Genomic DNA, 20,895 nt, shown 5'->3' with positions numbered 1-20,895 from the left:
TTTTTTTTACTTTGATTTGCAAATTTTGGTTAAAATTATTCAATTTTCTTCACATATCAAATTAAATTTTGACAGCATTTGATTTAGAAAGAGTAAGAAAAATGCTGGAGGAAGACCACTGGGTGATGTTTTTCAAACTCCTTGAGCAGCTTCCTCTTCTCCTTTGCAGCCATGCTCGTGTTGGATGAAATGTGACAGAGGAGCTCTTTGAGACTTTCAAGAGTGCTGGCTTCCCGCTGATCTTCATACTCCTGCCGGGTTACCCTTTGGCAGAAAGTAAAGGCTGCAAAACAGAGGGAACAGTTTGTATTAACTTTGCATTTAAATTACTTTACCATTCAGGTGAAACCTGGAGCAGCAGCGCCCCCAAGTGGACATAAAAACAACTTTAGAATTGCAAGGATTATGACTTTCTGCAGTTAGAAATTCAGACTGCATATCTAAATCAAATGCACAAAAATATTTCTTTACAAAATGAAAAGAAAAATTAATTCAAAACTGATTTATTTTAGATGACATGTTACAGCTTCATCAAAGTTCAACTTACTAGCAACTGAATCTGGGTCCTTCCCCTGCTGCAAGGTCCTTAATGCTCTTCTCACCGCTTCAATAAGTGCTGCAGGAGTCTTTCAAGCAGCCAGGGAGGAAATACAAGAGAAAATAATCTTTATACAATGTTACAAAAATATTTAAAGTACATTTCTTTAAACTTTAAAAAGTGGACTTTCATTTGGATGCAGCACCCCTTAATTCTGTTGTTAAAGTTTGTGGTGAACTAACAGTTAACATCACTCTGAGCAGAGGGATGGAAATAAGGAAAAAATGTGAAAAAGAAATATCTGTTATAGACTTACTTTAGATGTTCACCTTAAAGCAGGACAAAAACTGAAAATCCTGATAAACGTACATTAAAGTGTGGTTTTCTTATTGGTTTTTTAATTCTTTTTCCAGGGTTTTTTGGTTCCTTTTGTTCCGTTTTTTTTTAGTTTCTGCACAAGATTGATAAAGCTGTGAGATACAGAAGGATTTTCCTGGATCTAAAAGTGAAATCTAACAAATGGCCCTAAAAGCAACGCACCTTAAAGAGTTCAGCATGATGGTCCATGAGAAACAGTACCAGGGTTTCGCTCTGAGGTCGAGTGAGTTCATGGCTCTGAACAAGAGCTCTCTGAAAAGTGCGGCAGACAAAAGTCCTGTTGTCAACCTAAAGAAATAAACAGGCTGAAGTGAGTCAATCAGCTCTAATTCTATCAACGAAAACAATCAATATAGGAGCTTTTTTCTTAAACATATTAAAAATGCAGATACAGAGGAAAAGCAGCTGGGAGGTCAGTTTTTTTTTGTTACCTGCTTCTGCAGCCGACAAGCCTCCGACTGAGCAGCAGCAGCCATGAAGGCCAGGAGTCTCCTCAGTTCATCCCTCACACTCGTCTCCAGCAGCCGCAAACACAGCTGAGACGCTCTGACGGCTTCCCGCGTCTTCCCATCATCTAAAGAACCAACTAAAGGCTTTAGAAACTACAACTTCATACTTCAACCCTTCACATGTCATCCTACATCTGCAGGCCTGCTCTTACCCAATAAATGCAGAATTGCGACATGTATATCCAGGTAGCGTCCTGATATTAGTGGCGCTTTTTCCTGTCCGTTGTAATACTTGGAAATGGTGTCAAAGAGGAGTCTCTTCTGCTCTGCACTGTCACCACTTTGTTGGCTGAGATTTTCCCCTGTGACCATAATCAGCTGATCTGGAAACAGCTCAAGGCAGTCTGCTGCCGCTGTAAGCCATGAATCCATTCTGAGGGGAGAAAAAGGGGGTGAAACATTCAAAATCCTCCCAACACACATTGCGAAGGGTCAGTGTTTAAACATTTGATCAGGTACGGACTGAAGGAGGCTAAGTGAGTCAGGGAGGTCTCTCTCCAGACAGGTGTTAGAGATAACCAGGTCACAGTTGGCCAGAGGAGCCCTGCAGGTTCTAGGCCGAAGCCTTTCAGGAGAGGTGAGTATGCAGTCCAACACTGGCAGCTCTATGATCAGCAGCAGCTGCAGGAGGGTCTGCTGCTTCCAAACCTCATCCACCACTGCGGTAAGAGGGAAAAAATACAAATAAACAACTAAAATAATAACATCCCAAAACCAAACTGTTCTATTATTACCAGCTTTAGACAAGAAGTTGGAAGCGGAGGCTGCTCTGTTCCTAACAGGGGAGAAGGACGTTTGCAGGTTAATGGTCCGGAAAAGCCGCTCGACTCTCCTGTCTGATGGTTCGACGGCAAGAGGGTTGGAGAAGGTCCTCATTTCATTAAGCCTAAAGGGCAAGAAGAGTGGAGGGAAAGAACAACACCTGACTTTATATACTCAAAAGAACTATTAATTGCACAGGTTTGAATTAGTATTGAACGTTTTCTGATACGCAACAGGCCACAGTAGTAAGGCTAACATCTAAACATTCAGCCACATATACATAGTAAGTACAAGCTATTTTCACCAACACACTCCTGTTCAGAATCATTTAAATCATTCAGTTAATGACATGAAGTTAATGTAGCAGCGGATTAAGTCTCGGTTGTTCTAAACATCCTAATCAATCTCCTATATTCGGAGTTTAAAGGCACAACAACATCTTGGAAGAACCGAAAGAAATTTTTGTTTTTGTCGAAAGACAAAGCTGGCTTCCCATCAGCCAACTGTTAAGCACGGCGTAGGCAACATCATGCTGTGGAGCCCGGTTGCTGCCAAGTATACTTTAGCTTTTCACGTAGTGGATTTAACAATAAAAAAGAGGGAAGTCACCAATCCTCATAAACTACAAATACATAAAAACCAAGATTATTTACATGGAAATATTAAATAAAAGTTAATTAATATAACGTCCATGCTCAATCAGACTGCATGAATGTCATCTGAACAACAAAGTTAAGATAAGACACAATCACACTTCTGAGAAAATAAAATTTGATCCAACCTTGAGATCTTCTTCCTCTTTGTCTCATGTTCATCTAGAAGAATGTTTTCTGCATCCCTGCTGTCCTCCTTGATGGCAGGACCATTTATGGTCTTCTGTTCCATAAAACGATAAAGACTGCCGCTACTGTCCTCAAAAGTCGCCTCTTTGTCTCTGCGAAAAAGCTTTGTGCCCACCGACTCAAACACCTTGGCCTCCATCAGAGCCTGGCAGAGCCGAGCAGCTTTGAGGCGCGACACCTCGCTGGTGCAGAACACCACGTTCTGCATCAGGTAGCTGAGAACTGCATCCACGGCGTCCGAGCCGGTGAAGCATTCGGTGTGAACACGGAGGTGCTTCCTGTGGCGACGCACCTCCACCTGAGTCCGCAGGGCATGGATGATGTTCTGCCAAAGCTGAGTCGCACCGAAAGGCCTTGAGAAATCTGTTGGAAGATCATGGTTCAAATTGGGTGGACTTAAAAGGGGGTTTCTTTAAAAGTGGTAACGGGTAAGTATCAAACTCTGTCCTAAAAATGATTATTTACAAAAAAAAGATGAATTCTTTGCAAAAAAAAAGATAAAAAACAATCCACTGGACTTTGTTTCCAAGTTTGAAGACGTTTTGCTTCCCATCCAGGCAGCTTTTTCAATTCCGGATTTCAGAATAGCGTTGAGTTCAAGGCTTTATAGAAGGAACCAAAAAAACAAAGCCTTGTTTTGACTTAGAAAACATGTAAATTGAACAAGTCCACTCTATAAAGCCTCGAACTCAACGCTATTCTGAAATCCTGAATTGAAAAAGTGTCCATGATGGGAAGCAAAACGTTTCCAAACTTGGAAACAAAGTCCAGTGGATTGTTTTTTTTAACTTTTGTGAAAACGACTACGACCTAGATGACTGAGAATCTTCACCAGCAAACATGAAATCTGAAAGTTCAAATAGGGGATGATCTCTAAAAGGTGCTGCAGGTGTGTTGTATGTCTCAAAATGATAAAGAGTGCCATGCGAAAGTGTCCATAACCCAAGAACTGTCTCACTTTTGACAACATAAAGGTAATGTTTTGGAGGATCATATAAGACGGATCAACACAAGGTGGAATATTAGGATTTTAGAAATAAAATAGTAGCAGAAAATCTTTCATCCTTAGTCTAACACTCTTAAATAAAACAAGCCCGTTGCTTTGATGAATCAGCTAAATAGGGTCAAACTGTGCATAATTTAATTTCCCTACAACTACAGCTGATCTGAGGTTTTTCAGAGAACATTAGTGAACAAACAGCACTGTGGAAACACCAAAAGACAAAAAGTTCACAGGACTTTTTTGGTTTACATGGAGAACAAGAAAGATGGCGTGGCACGTAGGTGGCGGTATCATGATATGGTGATTGGTTCTTCAGAAGGTTTAAGGAAGCAGGTCAGGGAAAACTGGGAAATTTATAATGTTAGAAAACCAGTTATATTAACACTTTCCAGAGGAATTTCATAATCGCTTTTTAAGCAGCAAAATTAAAACAGAGTAAACTTCCGTTATATTACATTTCGTTATTGAGGTCTGTAGTTAGATGCTATAAAATAAGAGATCAGTTATAATTCTTCCCTAGACTAAAGAAAAACAGATAAAAAACCACTTTGAGGGTTCGAAGTGCAAAACAACATCGAGCTAAGAGGAGGTAGCTATTCAAATTATTTATATAAAGATATATTCCAGTTCAAAGTTTTTGTGGCTATTTTAAATAAATATATTTGTTCGCTAAAATCTTACCATTCGGTGTATTTTCTCTGAGACTTCTCGTTTGACTATTCAACCTTCGAAACCGTGGAGTCAAATCAACCGCCATCATACAACTATATTCTTCTTCGTTGGTACATGGTAATAAGGCACACACTGCTGCTCCCAAGCGGCGAGGAAAAGAGTTACACCTCGACGAGAAAGGTCTGTAAACAAAAAAACGTCCTTTCTAGGTGAATGGAAGTCAGCTTTATCATTTAATAGTTAAACACAAACAAACATATACTCTTGGAGTTTTCTTTGTCCTGCCCACATTTAAATGAGCACTTATGTAGCTATACAAATCTAGTATGTTTTAAGATCATAAAACAGATCAGCCTTAAAAAACTTTAAATTAGACTTGTACTATATCAGAGCCTTTTAAATGGTATTATGTAAAGTTTAAAGTCTAAGGTCAAAAGCTCACGAAAAAAAAAAATCATGTATTTTATAACATTGTCTGAGTCATCTAAGATGACAATGGAAGACAAGGACAAGCATATTCTGGATGTTTTAAATGCCTTATTGTGAAAAACAGAATAATGGATTTTATATTTGTATTACTGTTTTTGTTATTGTTGTTGAACATTCATCATGGCGGCAGCGACTTGATATAGCTCTCGACAATTCCACAAAATATGCCGTTCACTTTAAGAAATAGAAATGTCATGGGAGCTGTACAAAACAAAATTTCGTGTTGTGTACACTGTGTGTTGTGTATACAAAATGACAATAAAAGTTGCCTGAGTCCAAGTCTTATTGTTATTTTTAACATTATCCTGTTTTTGGACTGTGTGAGGAAGCCACAGTACTCGGAGAGAACCCAATGGATGCTCAGGGAGAGCATGCACACTCCATGCAGAAAGAGAACCCGCAACCTTCTTGCTGCAAGGCAGCAGTACTACCCACTGTGCCATTGAGCAGCCCCTATTTTTATTTTAAAGAAAATATTCTTAAAAAAGCCTGAAATGTTAGAACTGTAAATATACAGTCATATGATTGTATTACTTATTTTACGTTTTTTTTTTTTTTTTTTTTTTTTTTTTTTTTTTTTTTTTGCTGTTTTCAAGTATGCACTTTAAAAAAAATTAAATTATCTGGAGAGCTATTCTTAACGAAATTTCCGTTTGCGTACACAAAATGACAAAATAAATCTGTATAAGTCATCATACATTCTTAATGGTTAAAAAGTCAGATAAACAAGCTGTCTGATTATATGATACTATGGTTTGCCGTACCCCTGGGTTGTGAGGCAGATTGGACAATACCATTTTATATGACATTTGCAACTTTACGTTTAACCAATAGTATCCTTCTCGAACCTCCTTACCACTTACATTAGTGTCGCACATACTATAAAATGTAGATATCAGTTATTTTGTGAAATAAGATGTTGTTTGTTAGCTTGTTTAGCACTGAAAGACCAACATGAGTGAAATGGTTTGAACCATTAGACTCGGAGCTTGGGACCTTTAAACGGCAAATAGAGCTGAACTCGACGCTGCTGAGACAGTTTCAGTCTTCTTTTGTGCGAACTTCCATGAGGTAAATCCTATTTTTGTGAAGGATACTCTATAGTTTAGTATCCCGTCCAATTCAATAGCTGTTTTTTTGACGACGTTGACTATTACCACCGAGTGTCACCTTGTTTTAAAGCGGAAATAAAAGTACAGTATTAGATTGAAAGTCGAAGACGTTAAGGCAAACAAAAGCATTGATCTTTGACAGCTGGACCAAGAAAAACACAGCCTGTATGCTTCACGAGACATTCAGTTAAATGTAAACATTATTGTCGAGTTTGACATTTCGCTCCGTGTTCGCCGAGTTGAACTGAATGCATTCAGTCGTTGCACAAACAGATGTTATGAGTTAAAATCTAACCTACGGCCTCAAATGTACACAAGGTTCTTGTTTTGGTCAGTAGCTCTGATCACGTGCACTAATTTCTTACGTATGTGTGGATATTTTTTATCCATGTGCAGAACTAGACAACCAAAGGTTTTCCATGGCAGGATGATTGACAGGCAGCAGCAGCCAATAGCAGAAGCTCCTCTGTAGATTGCCCCTCCTTCCTTATTTAATGCTTTGTTTACATTATTCTGCTGTAATATTTGGTCTTTTAGGTGATCATTATATAAATCTATAGATATTTTAGTATTTATTTCACCCCATTGTTGCAGCAACTACATTAAATTGAAGAAAATATTGGTATATTATCATTCTAAAATGTGGTTGTTTAATGTTTTGATTATAGACTAAATAATCAGATCCTTTTCAATAGCTTTTATTATTGTTTAATGTAAAACACAATTTTAGTCTATTGTTTTCTGTTTATTGAACATTGATGGAAATTGTTATACTTTTGTCCAAATATGTCACTTGTTACATGTAATTATAACAATGTAAAAACTGTGTAACATTGTTATTTAATTTTTTCTTCATGTTTAAAGAATATTAATTCAGCCTGGTTTGCATTATTTTGAGCCAACATTTAGTTCTACATATTCAGAAAACATCCAAAAGGGATTTTCCTAATAAAGATTACATCTAATCCCTAATTATCTTGCTCCACTCAAACCTACTGGATTATCTTTAAAAAAAATAATGCTGCTTCAGTTTGATTTAGCTGTCAGTTTTAGCTGATGATCATTTGCAGAATTTAATCTTGTTAACCCCCCCTTCCCTCCCTTCATGCTCACCCCTTGAGCTATCTTTATACTGCCAGAGCTGAGCATGTATTCATATCTGGCTGCAGATAACTGAGACCAGGAAGTAAAACGATGCAAGTTTCCCTCTGCATGTCCTGTACTCGGTGTTTTTGCTAATAAAAGCAAAGTAATGCTCCCCATGGGGTGATATACTGCTCTATCAAACAGACGGCGAATGGTCAGGTGTAAAATGATCCCCCCTGTTATGTCATTTTACCAGCTTTCTGTTGGAGAGTCGTCTTTTAATGTTTTCCTTTGAGGCTAAAACCAAACAATTAAGCACATCCCTTATGTGTTGTCTGAGTTTAACACTACATCCTGTTGAAATCCTCTGTGTTCGATAGCTCGAGTGGTATCACTTTCAATAGCTATCGCCGTATCTGTGGTAACCAGCCTACCAGCTGTTGTGTGTAGCAGTGTTTTTGATGCAGTCATAGGCAACAAAAAATTTTCGCCCTCTTCCTCTTCGGCAGTTTAATGCTGTTTAGATGAGATGGTATTTTATGTGTTTGGCACTAAGGACAGTTCATAACTGAATCAACTGATATGTATACCCCAGATTTATAACTTGTTAAAAATTTGGAAAAGTGGAAATTTAAGCTTCAATAATTGGGAATTTAGTAGTGGAGGAGAAGAGTTATTTAAGGAATCGCTTCCCTCAACTTCAAAACAATCCTCACAGTATGTGGTCTATCTCATAAAAAAATAATAAAATAAAGTACCTTTTAAATTGTGATGAGAGAAAATTTGATTCAAAGGGAATTTTGGCAAGACCTTGTGTTTTATGAATATCTCCTGTGCAGCTGTAAACCAGGATGCCTCTAAATGATGAGAGGGCCAACTCATCATCCAGGAGTGAGGACCAAAGCAGCGATGTGGAGTCATCGCTCACTAGTGACCAAGACTGCTCTCGTGACAGTTTCAACAGCGACGGCTCCAGCAAACAAAGCACACCTTCCTGTTAGTCCATTTCAGTATTTGCAAGTTTTTCAAGTTGTCCATCACTTGTTTTCTCTACTTTTCTTGTAGCTGGCTTCTATTTTACAAGATGGTGTTTACTTTAAACTGCTGTAAATTTATCAATTAATACCTTTCCATGGCTTTAATAACTATGTTTTCTTCCCACAGCAAGTCCACCCAAAACCCTGTCTCTAGATGAAGTCATGGAGGCTGGAAGAGAACTTTTTAATCTCAAACTTGCACATGAGATTGCCAATTTTGATTTCCATTTGGACCTAAACAGAGGACCACAGAACAGGTACTTCCCATAATCCATTTAAGTATGTTTGTCTGTGTCCAATGGGAACTAAAATGGAATTTAATGTTAATTTCTCTCATATCTTTCTATGGTAATAACTGATCAAATAAGGGGGAAAAATGCTTTTTTTTAAGTCTAGCATTGAACAAAATAGTTGAAGATTCATATAAAATACTAAGTATACCCTTGGTGTAGCTTTAAGATTCAAGAGTGGTGTTACTTCTACAAAAATGCAGAGTTTTAGCAGTGATCTTAGAGAAGCGATTGCTGCTGCGTTCTGGTCTGTAAAAGGTTGTGAAGTCGTTTCCAAATAATTTAAAGTCTAATTCCAGCAGTAAATAAAAAGCTGACAGTTGCTAGTAACCTGAAAGCTGCTTCTTAGAATCCAAAAACCTAAATCAGCTTATTAGATATAAAATTCATGGCAAAAGTCACACACTGCAGCATTTGTGTTCACTGTGTTCTACAGAGTGAATAGTTTGTTTTTTTGCAGTTTATTGAATGCAGTAAGAGATAATGTCCAAAAGGCCTATTGGGATATCCTGGAGACTGAGCTGAACGACGACCCGCCTGAGTATCAGCACGCCATTAAATTATTAGAGGAGATCAGAGAGGTCAGTGCTGCATCGGATGTTAGCAGCTTCTTTACATTAGTTCAAACCAGATTGCCTCCTCTCTCTTGTGTCTGTGAGTTAAAAACCCAAATATGGTCAGCATAGAATGACGTTCAACCTAAGTGTTTTGCCCTTCCCTACAGATCTTGCTGTCGTTCCTTAACCCGGGTGCCAATCGGATGCGGACCCAGATCATGGAGGTGCTGGACATGGACCTAATTCGTCAGCAGGCTGAAAATGAAGCTGTAGACATCCAGCGACTTGCGTCTTATATCATTACCACCATGGGAAAGATGTGTGCTCCAGTGAGGGATGGAGAAATCAGGAAGCTACAGGAAAGCACAGACAACATTGTTACACTATTCAAGTAAATAAAACTGTTTGCTTTTATGCATTTAAGTGAGAAAAGCTGTTATATTTGTTGAGTTTGTAAAACAAAAATAAAATGCCTTTTGATTTTTCTTGTGCTCACAAGGGAGATCTTCCGTGTTCTGAACCTGATGAGAGCAGACCATGTCAGCCTTACAATTCAAAGCCTAAAACCTCTTCTGCAGAGGAACGGGGTTCAATACGAGAGAGAAACTTTTCAGGGCATCTTGGACAAAACGCCGAGTGAGTAAAGAAAAAAAGTGTTATTTCTCGGAATAGTGTGAAATAAATAAGTCCCAAAGTTAGAACCAAAACTGTTTTGTATTTAGCTGCTTTAGACCGCACCACCGCCTGGATCAAGTCAGCATTGGAGGAGCTGCTGCCGGCAACCGTCCCTCCAGCAAAGTCTGATCCCAGGGAAGGGCAGCAAACTCTTCCTGGTCCAAACCAAATCCTCAATACAGCCTGCCTCAGTCTCCTCACTTGGGACTTTTCTAAGACTCCAGTGCCTGAGGTAATCCGTTCTGTTTATGTATCCTCCTTTTATTTTGTTTAGCTTTTTTCCTCATTTTATCGAAACAAAAATTTGCTCCACATTCATCCTAAAGCCCTGGTTACACCTTGACGATTTAGCCGGCGTATGCCTGACGTATGAAAAATCTGGAAAAAACGCTGGCATATGTTGGATGTGTGCGAGTAACTTATGCATAACTTAAGCGTAACTTATCAAGAACTTATGTCAAATGCATATCAACGTAATTGACGTGTTCCAGGTGACCGCTAAACGTGTTTCTAACTTACAGCTACTGTATAATGCCATATTGGCAGTGTTTTGGTATAAAAGGGGGTTCACAGGAGGAAAACGTCAGTTCTTCTCCAAACTGTATCACCATCATAGGGTGAGCGAGAGAGTGAGAGTGATGGATCCTCCCTGCATTCACGGCCACGACCAACAAACTTCCTAGCAGACATGACTGAATCTGCTGCGACTGCAAACCTTCTTTCTTTCTTTATCTTTTTATTTATTCCTTTTTTTGGGGGAGCTTTAACTTTCTTCAAAATGCCCATCAAATGATGCTTGTGCATCATTTGTTGGGCTTTATGCTGCCGTGCGTTATGCATAAGTTAGGCTGTCTTTGGACATAAGTTCTGGACTCGTTATAAATACTCTATTTTTATGCCCAAAATTGAAAAAGTACATGGAAAGTTTAGCATATGCCTGGGTTTTAGGAGATTCTGGGAAAGTCGGGCACACGCTGTCTAAATTGGTAAGGTGTGACAGAGCCCTAAAGCAGGGGTCGGAAACTCGAACAGTTCGAAGAGCCATAATGGACCAAAAAAAACAAACAAAAAATAAATCTTTCTGGAGCCGCAAAAATGTAAAAGTCTTATATAAGCCCGATATGGCATGACAGCTAAGTGCATTAGTCCACTTTAAAAAAGAACTATGTGGGCTTAAATATATAATAAGCATTCATGGTTAAATGTTTATTCTGGAGCAAATGTCACATCATGTGACTCTGCTGTACGATATTCGGTGCTTTAAGTATAATTTCCATAGTAGCACCAGGTGATTGAGGAGGATTGAACGCTCTTCACCGCCCCTTCACCACGTGGTTTCATGTATTAGGTTTTATTACATTGATGAAATTATAGAAACATGATAAAGAAATCAGATTTTGGTGTCATTTTTATTTTGAGGATTTGGGGGAAAAAATGGTAGAAAGTTCACATACCTGCATAAGATCGCTACCTGTTCAATCGGTGAACGGTTTTCCATGTTTGCAACAAAACTAGCTGCAGTAGTGGATTTTGGAGATGCATTCCACTTCTTAAATCTATCTTTGCACTCATCTGATTTATCCAGAAGTTCTGCAATCGCACTTTTTCTCTCATTCCCAACTTGGTGACCGGCTGCATGTTTAACATGAATCTTTTTTCTACTTGACAACTTCTCATTACAAAGCAAACATGCAGGCAATCCTACCACATTGGTAATTAAAGCCAATGATTCGGTCCATCCTTCTTTGAATCCTCTGTTTTCATCATCTATCTTCCTTTTTTTTCCCCTTTGTTTTCAACATCCACCTGCCTGTCACTGCACAGCACTGCAACGTGTGTTGCAGGGTATGATTAAAATCTTCGCTGACAGAAATATTTACATTTATCATTTAAATATCTTTATTATACAAATAAATAAACAAACTAAAAAAGAAAATCTTTTTAATAAACTTTTGAAGAAGCTCCAGGTTGCCACGGGTTGCCGACCCCTGTCCTAAGGGTATCTAAACATATGTATTTTATTGCTTCTTTGTGGTTTTGTAGACTTGGGTAATGGACGAATCCCGTCTGGAGGAGATTCAGAGGCAGCTGAAGCTGTTAGAGACGGTGAATGAGGTGCTGCTGATTGTGAACAGCACCATTAGGGGGCCGATTCAAGGGATTTCCTCGCTCTCTGACTGCCTGAAGAAGATGATCAGTGTTCTGCTAGAGGGCATGCATAGACCGTCAGTTCATCCTCATTTCTATCCCCACATTCAAACACATGAATCATTATCTTTTTCAGGAGAATTAAACTTTCATTCTATTTACAGAGACTTTAATCTGGAAAAAACACTTGAGGGTGTCAGTGCTCAGATAGGCTGTGAGCTCAACAAGTCTTTGACAGTGAGAGGCTACCCTCCACTGACCCCAGAGATGCAGACCACACTTACAGGACAGATCTGCAGCATCAGCCAGAAGGACAACCCCATCCGTACTCTTGTTGGTAAGGATCTAATAAAAGTGACTCAGGGAGCTGCTTCTACCTTAATCTTTTCTTCTTTTTTTTAGTACAGTAAATAACTGTCATTTGTTTGTTGTTGGGGTTTTTTTTTCTATTAAAACATCAATCTTTGCATCAAACAACCCAACTTTCTGCATTGTCTGCTAGTCCAACATTTGAAGACTTAAAAATAAATATGTAGTTTTACTTTTAAAAATGGTTGGTAAAGACCCCAAATCTGTAGAAATTTGAGTTTATTTAGTGTTGAATTTTCACATGAAAGATTTTTTGCATCTAGGTGTGATAAATACCCTAAATAGTGCACTTTTTTTTTAAATCTGACCTGATTTTGTCATATCCTTTCTGCAGAGGATCGAGTGCAGCAGTACTTTGCGGCGCTCCTTTCCAACCCTAACACCAAGAACAAACTTGAGCAGGTACCAGCAGGCTTGGCCGCAATCAAGCCTGAATTAATACTGACGGGAAAATCATTCATCTTCCTGATTGAAAACAACAGGGCTGTCTATGGACCGTTCTACCTGGACATCATCAAGAAGCTGCTGTTTGGTAGCAGTTAGACCAACCATATGTTTTTGACTGAAAAAAGCTCAAATATCAAACAAGGTCAAAGTAGTCAGTTGTGCTTCATGCAACTGGATTGTCTCCAGTTTTTATTTGTGTTGGGTTCATAAATGTAGGTTTGCAAAAGAAGAACTGAAATACACAGTAAGGTATTTTTCATACGGCTTCTGCAGAAGAAGAGACAGTTGAACCCCAGATTCAAACACACTGTCTCGCATCGGACATCCTCTGCAGAGCGTTTTATTAACAGAACATGACACATGGTTACAAACAGAGTATCTCTCTGACAGAACAATTGATCAGTTCATAAAGACAGGATGCTCGACTAGAATGACAAGGCAGGATGGTCTCCCTACTGAATCATGAGACAGGAGTGAAGCATCTCATTTCTACAATGTTTCATATGAACAAACATTACTTTAATTATCATCATTGAATAAACCTAACAATTTGTATCTCAACATTTCTACAGTAAATCCTAGAACAGCTTTAATTGTGAGCTGAATTGTGAACATTTAGTTTCAGAGCACAAACTCAGTGATACAATACTCCATTTCTGAACATTATCTGACATCCAGCTTTATTTCTTTCCTCCCCCTTTTTGCTCAAAGCTGTAAATAAGACGACAAAGGGCACATCTTTATAACACATATAATCAAATGTAAAGCAAGACAGAGAAGATGCTTATATTTTTAGAGATTTGGTAGAGAAGTGTTACAGATTCCTTGCATATCCAAGGTGTTTATTACTGATACAAGTATAAGAAACTGAATATTTAAGTTAGTTCTGGTATTATCATGCTGTATATAGTAAGTGCCACATTCAGTGCTTAAATGTTTAACTGTCAGAACTTTAATTTCCTGTTTGCATGAGTAGCTTGGTGTTGGAGTTCTTTGCCACATGTTATGTTTTTACTTGTATTGTTGACACATTTGCCAGTGGACGGCATGTTATATAGTTTGTTTTTCATTGTACACCTTATAATGTTTTTCAGTATTTGTGTTTTTTTTTGTTGTTTAAAAAAGTTAAAAAAAAAGGTGCTAAACTCATAGTTTGAGTTGAGAGTTTGAAAATGTCCTGAAAACCTCTGAAAACCTTAAAATGCACAAAGAAAAGCAGTTTACAGACAGATGTGGGAGGTTTATATCAGTTTTTGTCTGTACCACAATTGATGTAAAAAAAAAAAAAAACTTGAATAAGAAGTGTGAATAGTGGAAACTAAATAAACCAAGTGTGATATTAAAGATTTTCTGTGTGATGTAAATTGCTAACCGGATCCTTACAACCAAAAAAAAATGTCTTCTTAAGTATTAAGAAATAATATTAAGCTGCAGAATTGAGCACCGGTAGCAGAATAATATAAAAAAGCACTTTTAGAGTGCAGATCTCCACCAAACCACACATTTTGACCCATGTTGTGACTTTACACCTATTGTTAAAAGTAGTGTTACAGCGATACCGATACCAGTATCAGGCGGGGCCCCGATCCAGCATTAAAATGGTGGTATTGGTATCGGCGAGTACCAACAAATAGGGCACCAATACAATTTTTGAGAGCAATCAGAATCAGAATCAGAATCAGAAATACTTTAATAATATAGCAAAAAGTTTATTCAACTATTGTCACCCATTAGGCAATAAAAAGTTCTTCTGGATTCACTTTTTATTAGTATTTTTTTTTCCTGCTTCACAAAGGTAGGCAGCAGCTTGACACAGCCATGATGGCAATTATTTTACATCCAAGTAGTATGCAGTTCTTCATATATACACACACACATATCAATTTCAAACAGATGGTATCGGTATGGTATCGGCCGATACGGCAAAGCCAGGTCTCGGCTATCGGGGCCAAAAAATGGTATTGCCGCAACGCCAGTTAAAATTGCACACGATCTTGATCATTACCAGATTTTAATTAATTAGTTCTTGTCATGAGGTGCAAATAAAAAATAAAAAAAATCTGTTCAGAAGTTTTTATGTTGATCCTGATAACAAACCAACCATTTGATATGCTTTTGTTTGCTATAAAATTAATCTTTGCTGAATACTAGCCTGTCAATACTCATTGCTTCCACCCTCTGGATTAGAGGGGAACTGTTTGTTCCACCAAATGGCACTATTTCATAATGTTGGAGAATCTTAAAAAATTATAATAATAAAAATAAATGAATAAAAAACTATAGAGATTATAATCTGGGTCATCAACAAACTTTTCAAGTTATCCTGTACAAACACGTACCAAACACAGAAAAACACACAAACAACAAACGCAATCTGTAGCTGTCATCAAGCAATACCAGTTACCTTTGGGTGTTGTCTGGAAAGTTAACTTTTAAGGCACCATCGTGCTTAAACTGATTTATTTCCTCCTATATTAATCAGACTAGGTTTAATTGAACTATTGAGTTGAAAACACACACATATTAAAATCACAAAATTATCACCCCAGAATCGTGAAACAAAATCTGAAGGATGGTTAATCTTTTATTTTTAGATACATTCGCAGACGCCAAATGTACATGCGTACAGTACGGTGCAACAAATCAATTTGCTAAACATCTGTTGTATTTTGTTATATGGATGTCTTAGAAACATTACTTGCTGAAAAATTTTTTAACAAATTGGCTACGTTAGAAATGTACGACGCGGAGAAAATTACCTGAACGCAGCAGCTGTTTGCCCAGTTACTGCTTCGTTAATTCGTGAGGTCACTGCTCACGTGGCCGACATATCGGTACGTGATTGGTTATCTCAAACCGGAGTAGTTGTTTTTGCTGTAAACCCCGGAAGCTCGCTTCTTAAACTGGGCGTGTAGCGTCACTTTAAAATAGAAAGCTATGTTTTTTTTCTAGCATTCGGATCTTCTAACTAGGAGCGTTAACTGCGACGGTCACAATTCAACACATAGCACCAAATTTCTTCACAGAAGACAGCAGTGAGTACATGTTTCCTGCCGCTTTCTTTGTCTCTGCCTAAGTCGTGTATGGACTTGAGAAATACCTTTAAAAGCTCAGTTTATTAGATATTAAATAGGTTTTTGTTTATTATATTAAGTATTAAAGTTCAGTTTCTCGTTATTTGTTTGACTTTATGGACGTTTAAAAGTTAGCTGTAGATTTGAGAAGTTAGTCACCTTAAAAACAGGTGGGCATCTGATAAGCCCTGTCATATTTTCGCTTTCAGTACTTTCATGTTCCTCTTTTTCTTTCAGTGTGTCCTTGCATTCTAATAGTGAAACTAATGCATTACCACGATCTCTAACGCAGTGTTTTTCAACCCTGGTCCTCAAGGCACACTGCCCTGCATGTTTTAGATGTTTCCCAGCTTCCACACACCTGTTATCAATTGATAGCAGATTATCAGGCTTTGCTGAACTGCAATCATCTGAATCTGGTGTGCTGAAGCTCAGAAACATCCAAAAGATGCAGAGCAGTGTGCCTTGAGGACCAGGGTTGGGTCTGACGCAGATAATTGTTTATTTCAGGCTACTGGTAGTTGTGGTACTTATGGCTGGCACCTCATGCAAACCCAAATGTCAGATTCTTATTTTGGGATATTTGTGTAAGAATAATGATAGTTTAATGTCTGTTAACTAGAACATTCATGCAATTCACTTTCTATGTACTATATAACGGATTTGTGCTACATCTGTAATTATTGCATCTGTGCATATTGGGATGAAGGTACTCAGTAGTGATTGCTTCAACGAGTAGAACTACAGTTTGTAATAAAATCTGTAATTTTTGCAATTGTCCCCCCCCCCCCCCCTTTTTAAGTTCCTTTAAAATTGTTAATGATTGGTGTGTATAATTAAATCATTTGTAAGTTTTTTTTTTTTTTTTAGTGTAAAATGTCTTAGAAGAGAGTAATCATTTAAGGTGCACAGTTTTTCTGACATTTTAGTGAAATAAACTCAAGCTGACAGTGAAAGTGTTTGTGAAAATTTGGCAGTGATGAGCAAAATGAAAGGTGTTAGTCATTTTTATTCAAACATAGTTGTTTCCACAGTTTTTGGTAATCAGGTTGGAAGTTATGAGTTCAGCCAATCTAATTTGGCAGTGCAATTACCCAATCTATATTTTTACTAGGGCAAACCAATACAAATTAGTCTCATAAGCCAAAATACTTAAGTATCATCACAACTTTCAAAAGTCAAAGGTGGGTTATGAACCAGCAACCTCAGGGGTGGAAGCCTATGTCTTACAGATGACGCCACTAACATTGATATCAATTCAATGGAGCGCAATACTACTTAACACAGTTACAACTGTGTCCAGTGGATTATGCAGATTTTGATCATTACATTGTTTAATTTAACCAAAATAGTTTTAACCAAATAGATTGATTGGAAAAACAAATCTACTCAAACTCTATCCAACTGACAGCGACTCTCCCACAAACTCCCACATCTTGACCGAGTAGTGAGGCTGTTCAAAGCCTTTCAAAATTCTTGAGCTTTCTGAACCACTTCCTGAAGTGGTCACATGGTATCACTGTAGCGAGGCTTTGGTCATCATCAATTTTGGCCCCTCCCCTAAATGAATCATGACACACATCTCGAAGCCTCAGCTCATCTCATAACATCATTACTGCTCAGCCTTTTGCAACATATTACCTTTTGATGAGGCCATGGTTGCCTTAATTATTGCTTTTTAGCAACGATTTTAGTCCAGGAGAATTTAGAAAAGAAATCAGCCAGCTTTGCATTTTTCAGTAAATCATAGACTCTCATAACTGTTATTAAGTAAAGTGGAGGATCTGTAGTACTGTGGGCCTTCATTTACTTTCCTGTTTTTTATGTAAGTGTAGTGAATATTTGTACTAAACTACAATTCAGGAGAACTTAAGACGTGATCAAAGCAAAAGGTGAATTCAACTGAAATAGCCACTGGAAAAAAACAGTGGATTCTGGCTAACGAAGTCCAAAAAGATCAAAAAGGGTCAAAATCCAGTGCTTTGCTTGCTTTATTCTCCGTACGTACAAATAGGTTAAAGGCCTCACAGGATTCTTCTATTGATCTCTCTGATTCCTGCACCTGTTCTTTGATTGACTCACTGTTTGATTAACTGGCTGAGAACTGGTAAAAAAAAAAACATATTACCACCCACGTGCAAAATGAGCTACCTAAGACCTCCCTATTTATACTGTGAAGCACCCACGTCCCAAGCTAAAATTAATTAACTAAATAAGTGAATCTCTAAATAAATCCTATTCTAAATAACAAATCAAACTAAATAATCCAAATTTTAAGATTTAATAATGGAGAAATAGCTCCTACAGTTAGTTTATGCAAACTGCAATAGATATAGGTTTAATTTTAAATACATTAAAATACTTTATTTGAAATGGTTTAACATTTTTTTTAAGCGAATACCTCAGTAAATTTTTTAATGAAATCTTCAGCTGCTGAAGGGTCGGTGACCTCCGCACAGATGGCCCTGGAGGAGCGGGCACGGAGCAGCTTGATGCGCTTTCACCACCAACTGGAGCAGGACATCAAGCCCCAGTTCCTTATGGACCACATGATCAGTGATGGTGTGATGACAGTGGATGAGGAGGAGAAGATCAGGATTCAGGTGACCCAAGCTGAGCAGAATAATTAGTTACTCTTACTCTAAGTTTTTACAAGTTGTTTATACCAGACTACCTTCCTGCTCTTTATCAGTAGTTCTTTAGACTTTGTGGAAGGGTTCCTTTGGTTTCCCCATAATTTGTCTAATTCTATTTGTAAATATCAGTTCCATTCTTGTAATGTCTGTAAGATAATAGCTGTATACGAGCATGAGAAAAACGAAAACTTTCCAGGCATATAGTAGCTATAACCACTGTGATGGAACGGTTAAGTTTGCTTTCAATGTGTCTGATGTGCCATTCAGGTCACATGAGTCATTGTTTATTTCTGCCTGCAGCCCACCAGAAAAGACCAAGCTGCAGCGCTCATTAAGCTTGTGCTGGAGAAAGACAATCGTTGCTTCATTTCCTTCTACAATGCGCTGGTTAAGGAGGCATATGACGATCTGGCAAGACTGCTGCAAAAAGACCTACCAGACGTGTCGGTGGATGGAAATAAAAGCTCTTTTGACAGTTTATCTTATGGTGAGAAGTGGGATGTTGTTGACTAGAGGAGCGGGGAATTCAGATGTTATGTTTTCAGTGTGTAGGTGTTTGAGTTTTGAAGCAATCATGTGCATTCCGTTTTAGTTACGGTACCTGCTCAGTTCATCTTTTAGCCTAATATTTAAAATTTTTCAAATATGGATGCCTTATATGAACTCTTTCCTGCCTTTCCCAACAGTCCAGCGTGTGCTCAGTGAAGGTGGAGTCCCGCAGAGGCCTGTGGTGTTTGTCAGTAGACCAGAGTTGCTGAATAAGGTCAGGGAGAAACTTTATTTGCTCCAGAAAGATGCAGGTGGCTGGGTGACCGTGTTTGGCATGGCTGGGTCAGGCAAGTCCGTGCTTGCAGCTGAGGCCGTCAGAGACCATGGACTCATAGAAGGTGAAAAAAATCAGAATGACTCAATGAAACATGATGCAACGGATAGTGGAAAAGTTCAAATAGTTTAAATTTTCTCACCTCTTCTCATCTTCTGTCCACAGAATGTTTCCCAGGGGGGGTTCATTGGCTTTCCATTGGTCAGCTGGAGAAACCAGACCTGCTGGTGAAGATCCAGTCACTGTGTTTTCGTCTGGAGCAGAGCCAGGATTCCCAGTCGAATATTCGGCCGCCCACATCTCTCGATGAAGCTAAGGAGCGCCTGCGCTTCCTGATGCTGCGCAGGTATCCCAGGTAAGATGACGTATTCTCCTCTGTTACAGCTCAAAACCACTACTTTTATTTCTACTTAGAATTAAAGGATGCAGTGTTTTTACAGCACAGTTATCGACTATTTTTGTGTTGGTCTATAAAATGAAATGTTGATTAAAAAAAACAGTCAAACCAGAAACAGAAATTCTTTTTTATTTATTTATTTTTTTACTGTTTTGTTTGTTAGATCTCTACTTATCCTTGATGACATCTGGGACAGCTCAGTGCTTAAAGTGTTTGACATTCACTGTCGGATTCTTCTGACCACCAGAAATCGAAGCCTCGCTGACTCTGTTAGCGGTATGCAATCTCCTCCGAACACAGCTTAGCTTTTTTGTTTTTGTTGCAGTAGGAAAAAGAAAATCTGCAGCTTTTCCCATGCAGTGCGTTTTATCTCCTCTTCTGTTTTCATGTTTTAGGTCCAAAATATGAGGTGGAAGTAGAAAGTGGTCTGGATGATAAGAAGGCACTGGAGATCCTGGCCCTGTACACAAATATGAGCTCAAACACGTTACCTGAGGAGGCTCGCAGCATCGTCAGAGAATGTAAAGGTCTGTAAATTGTTTATAAAGTTACTGTGATCTAAAGAAAGAAATGACATTAACTTATTTATATTTAGATATAGTGATTCTATGGGGGTCAGGAACTGACATGAGGGCACAAAATGTCTATTAGTTCCCAATTATTACTAATATGTGCGCATGGAGTACTTTTTTTTTTTTATGATAATAAGAGCATTTTTAAAAAGTAAAAGACATTTCCCTACCTTTTTCTTATTCCTCTTTTAAAAAATGTAATTTCCCTCTACGCTCATCATTGGTGCAGCGCAGCACTGACTACACCTGCTGATTGGCCTATCATGGTTTCACGACTACTGCTTGTGGAGAATTGACTCCCAGATAAAAAAAAATTTTCAGCCATAAATTACAGCTACCTTAAAAGCCTGAGGTTCATATCCCAGTGACAGGGATGATTAATTATATCTAAAATGGAGGAGGAGATCAGGGGGAATCTAACATAACATAAAGATAATACTTTCGCTAACTCTGAAAGCTCAATTGGATCAATAGGGCCC

The 20,895-nt window shown here is 38.2% G+C and overlaps 3 protein-coding genes across 4 annotated transcripts in view; 2 read left to right on the top strand and 1 right to left on the bottom strand.

Moving 5' to 3' along the window:
- depdc4 (DEP domain containing 4) lies at nucleotides 1-4,805 on the bottom strand. The gene is made up of 9 exons (XM_015400885.1): nucleotides 4,714-4,805; nucleotides 2,969-3,392; nucleotides 2,160-2,311; nucleotides 1,889-2,084; nucleotides 1,578-1,798; nucleotides 1,348-1,490; nucleotides 1,079-1,204; nucleotides 548-626; nucleotides 1-283 (listed from the first exon to the last, which is right to left on the bottom strand). Exons 1-9 carry the CDS (start codon nucleotides 4,790-4,792, stop codon nucleotides 84-86), a joined length of 1,620 nt encoding a protein of 539 aa, XP_015256371.1. The 5' UTR covers nucleotides 4,793-4,805; the 3' UTR covers nucleotides 1-83.
- Nucleotides 4,806-6,107: 1,302 nt separating this feature from the next.
- Nucleotides 6,108-14,011, top strand: LOC107101821 (T-complex protein 11-like protein 2). 2 transcript variants are annotated; one of them, XM_015400881.1, is made up of 10 exons: nucleotides 6,108-6,264; nucleotides 8,231-8,387; nucleotides 8,556-8,685; nucleotides 9,179-9,299; nucleotides 9,443-9,666; nucleotides 9,775-9,911; nucleotides 9,998-10,182; nucleotides 11,994-12,175; nucleotides 12,263-12,435; nucleotides 12,802-14,011. In XM_015400881.1, exons 2-10 carry the CDS (start codon nucleotides 8,243-8,245, stop codon nucleotides 13,008-13,010), a joined length of 1,506 nt encoding a protein of 501 aa, XP_015256367.1. In that variant the 5' UTR covers nucleotides 6,108-6,264; nucleotides 8,231-8,242; the 3' UTR covers nucleotides 13,011-14,011. The 2 variants fall into 2 exon arrangements, with proteins under 2 accessions (XP_015256367.1, XP_015256366.1); XM_015400880.1 differs by having other exon boundaries at nucleotides 9,164-9,299.
- Nucleotides 14,012-15,801: 1,790 nt separating this feature from the next.
- apaf1 (apoptotic peptidase activating factor 1) overlaps nucleotides 15,802-20,895 on the top strand; it is a 48,403-nt gene continuing 43,309 nt past the window's right edge. The window contains exons 1-7 of the mRNA XM_015400893.1: nucleotides 15,802-15,949; nucleotides 18,419-18,591; nucleotides 18,925-19,111; nucleotides 19,311-19,511; nucleotides 19,613-19,802; nucleotides 20,008-20,120; nucleotides 20,240-20,371. Coding sequence (XP_015256379.1) covers nucleotides 18,448-18,591; nucleotides 18,925-19,111; nucleotides 19,311-19,511; nucleotides 19,613-19,802; nucleotides 20,008-20,120; nucleotides 20,240-20,371 — 967 coding nt within the window. The 5' untranslated portion in view covers nucleotides 15,802-15,949; nucleotides 18,419-18,447. The remainder of the gene's footprint in view (nucleotides 15,950-18,418; nucleotides 18,592-18,924; nucleotides 19,112-19,310; nucleotides 19,512-19,612; nucleotides 19,803-20,007; nucleotides 20,121-20,239; nucleotides 20,372-20,895) is intronic.

The sequence above is a fragment of the Cyprinodon variegatus genome, unplaced genomic scaffold, assembly GCF_000732505.1.
Source record: "Cyprinodon variegatus isolate N-32 unplaced genomic scaffold, C_variegatus-1.0 Scaffold1159, whole genome shotgun sequence".
Classification (NCBI taxonomy): domain Eukaryota; kingdom Metazoa; phylum Chordata; class Actinopteri; order Cyprinodontiformes; family Cyprinodontidae; genus Cyprinodon; species Cyprinodon variegatus.
This window is presented reverse-complemented; position numbering and strand designations above follow the sequence as displayed.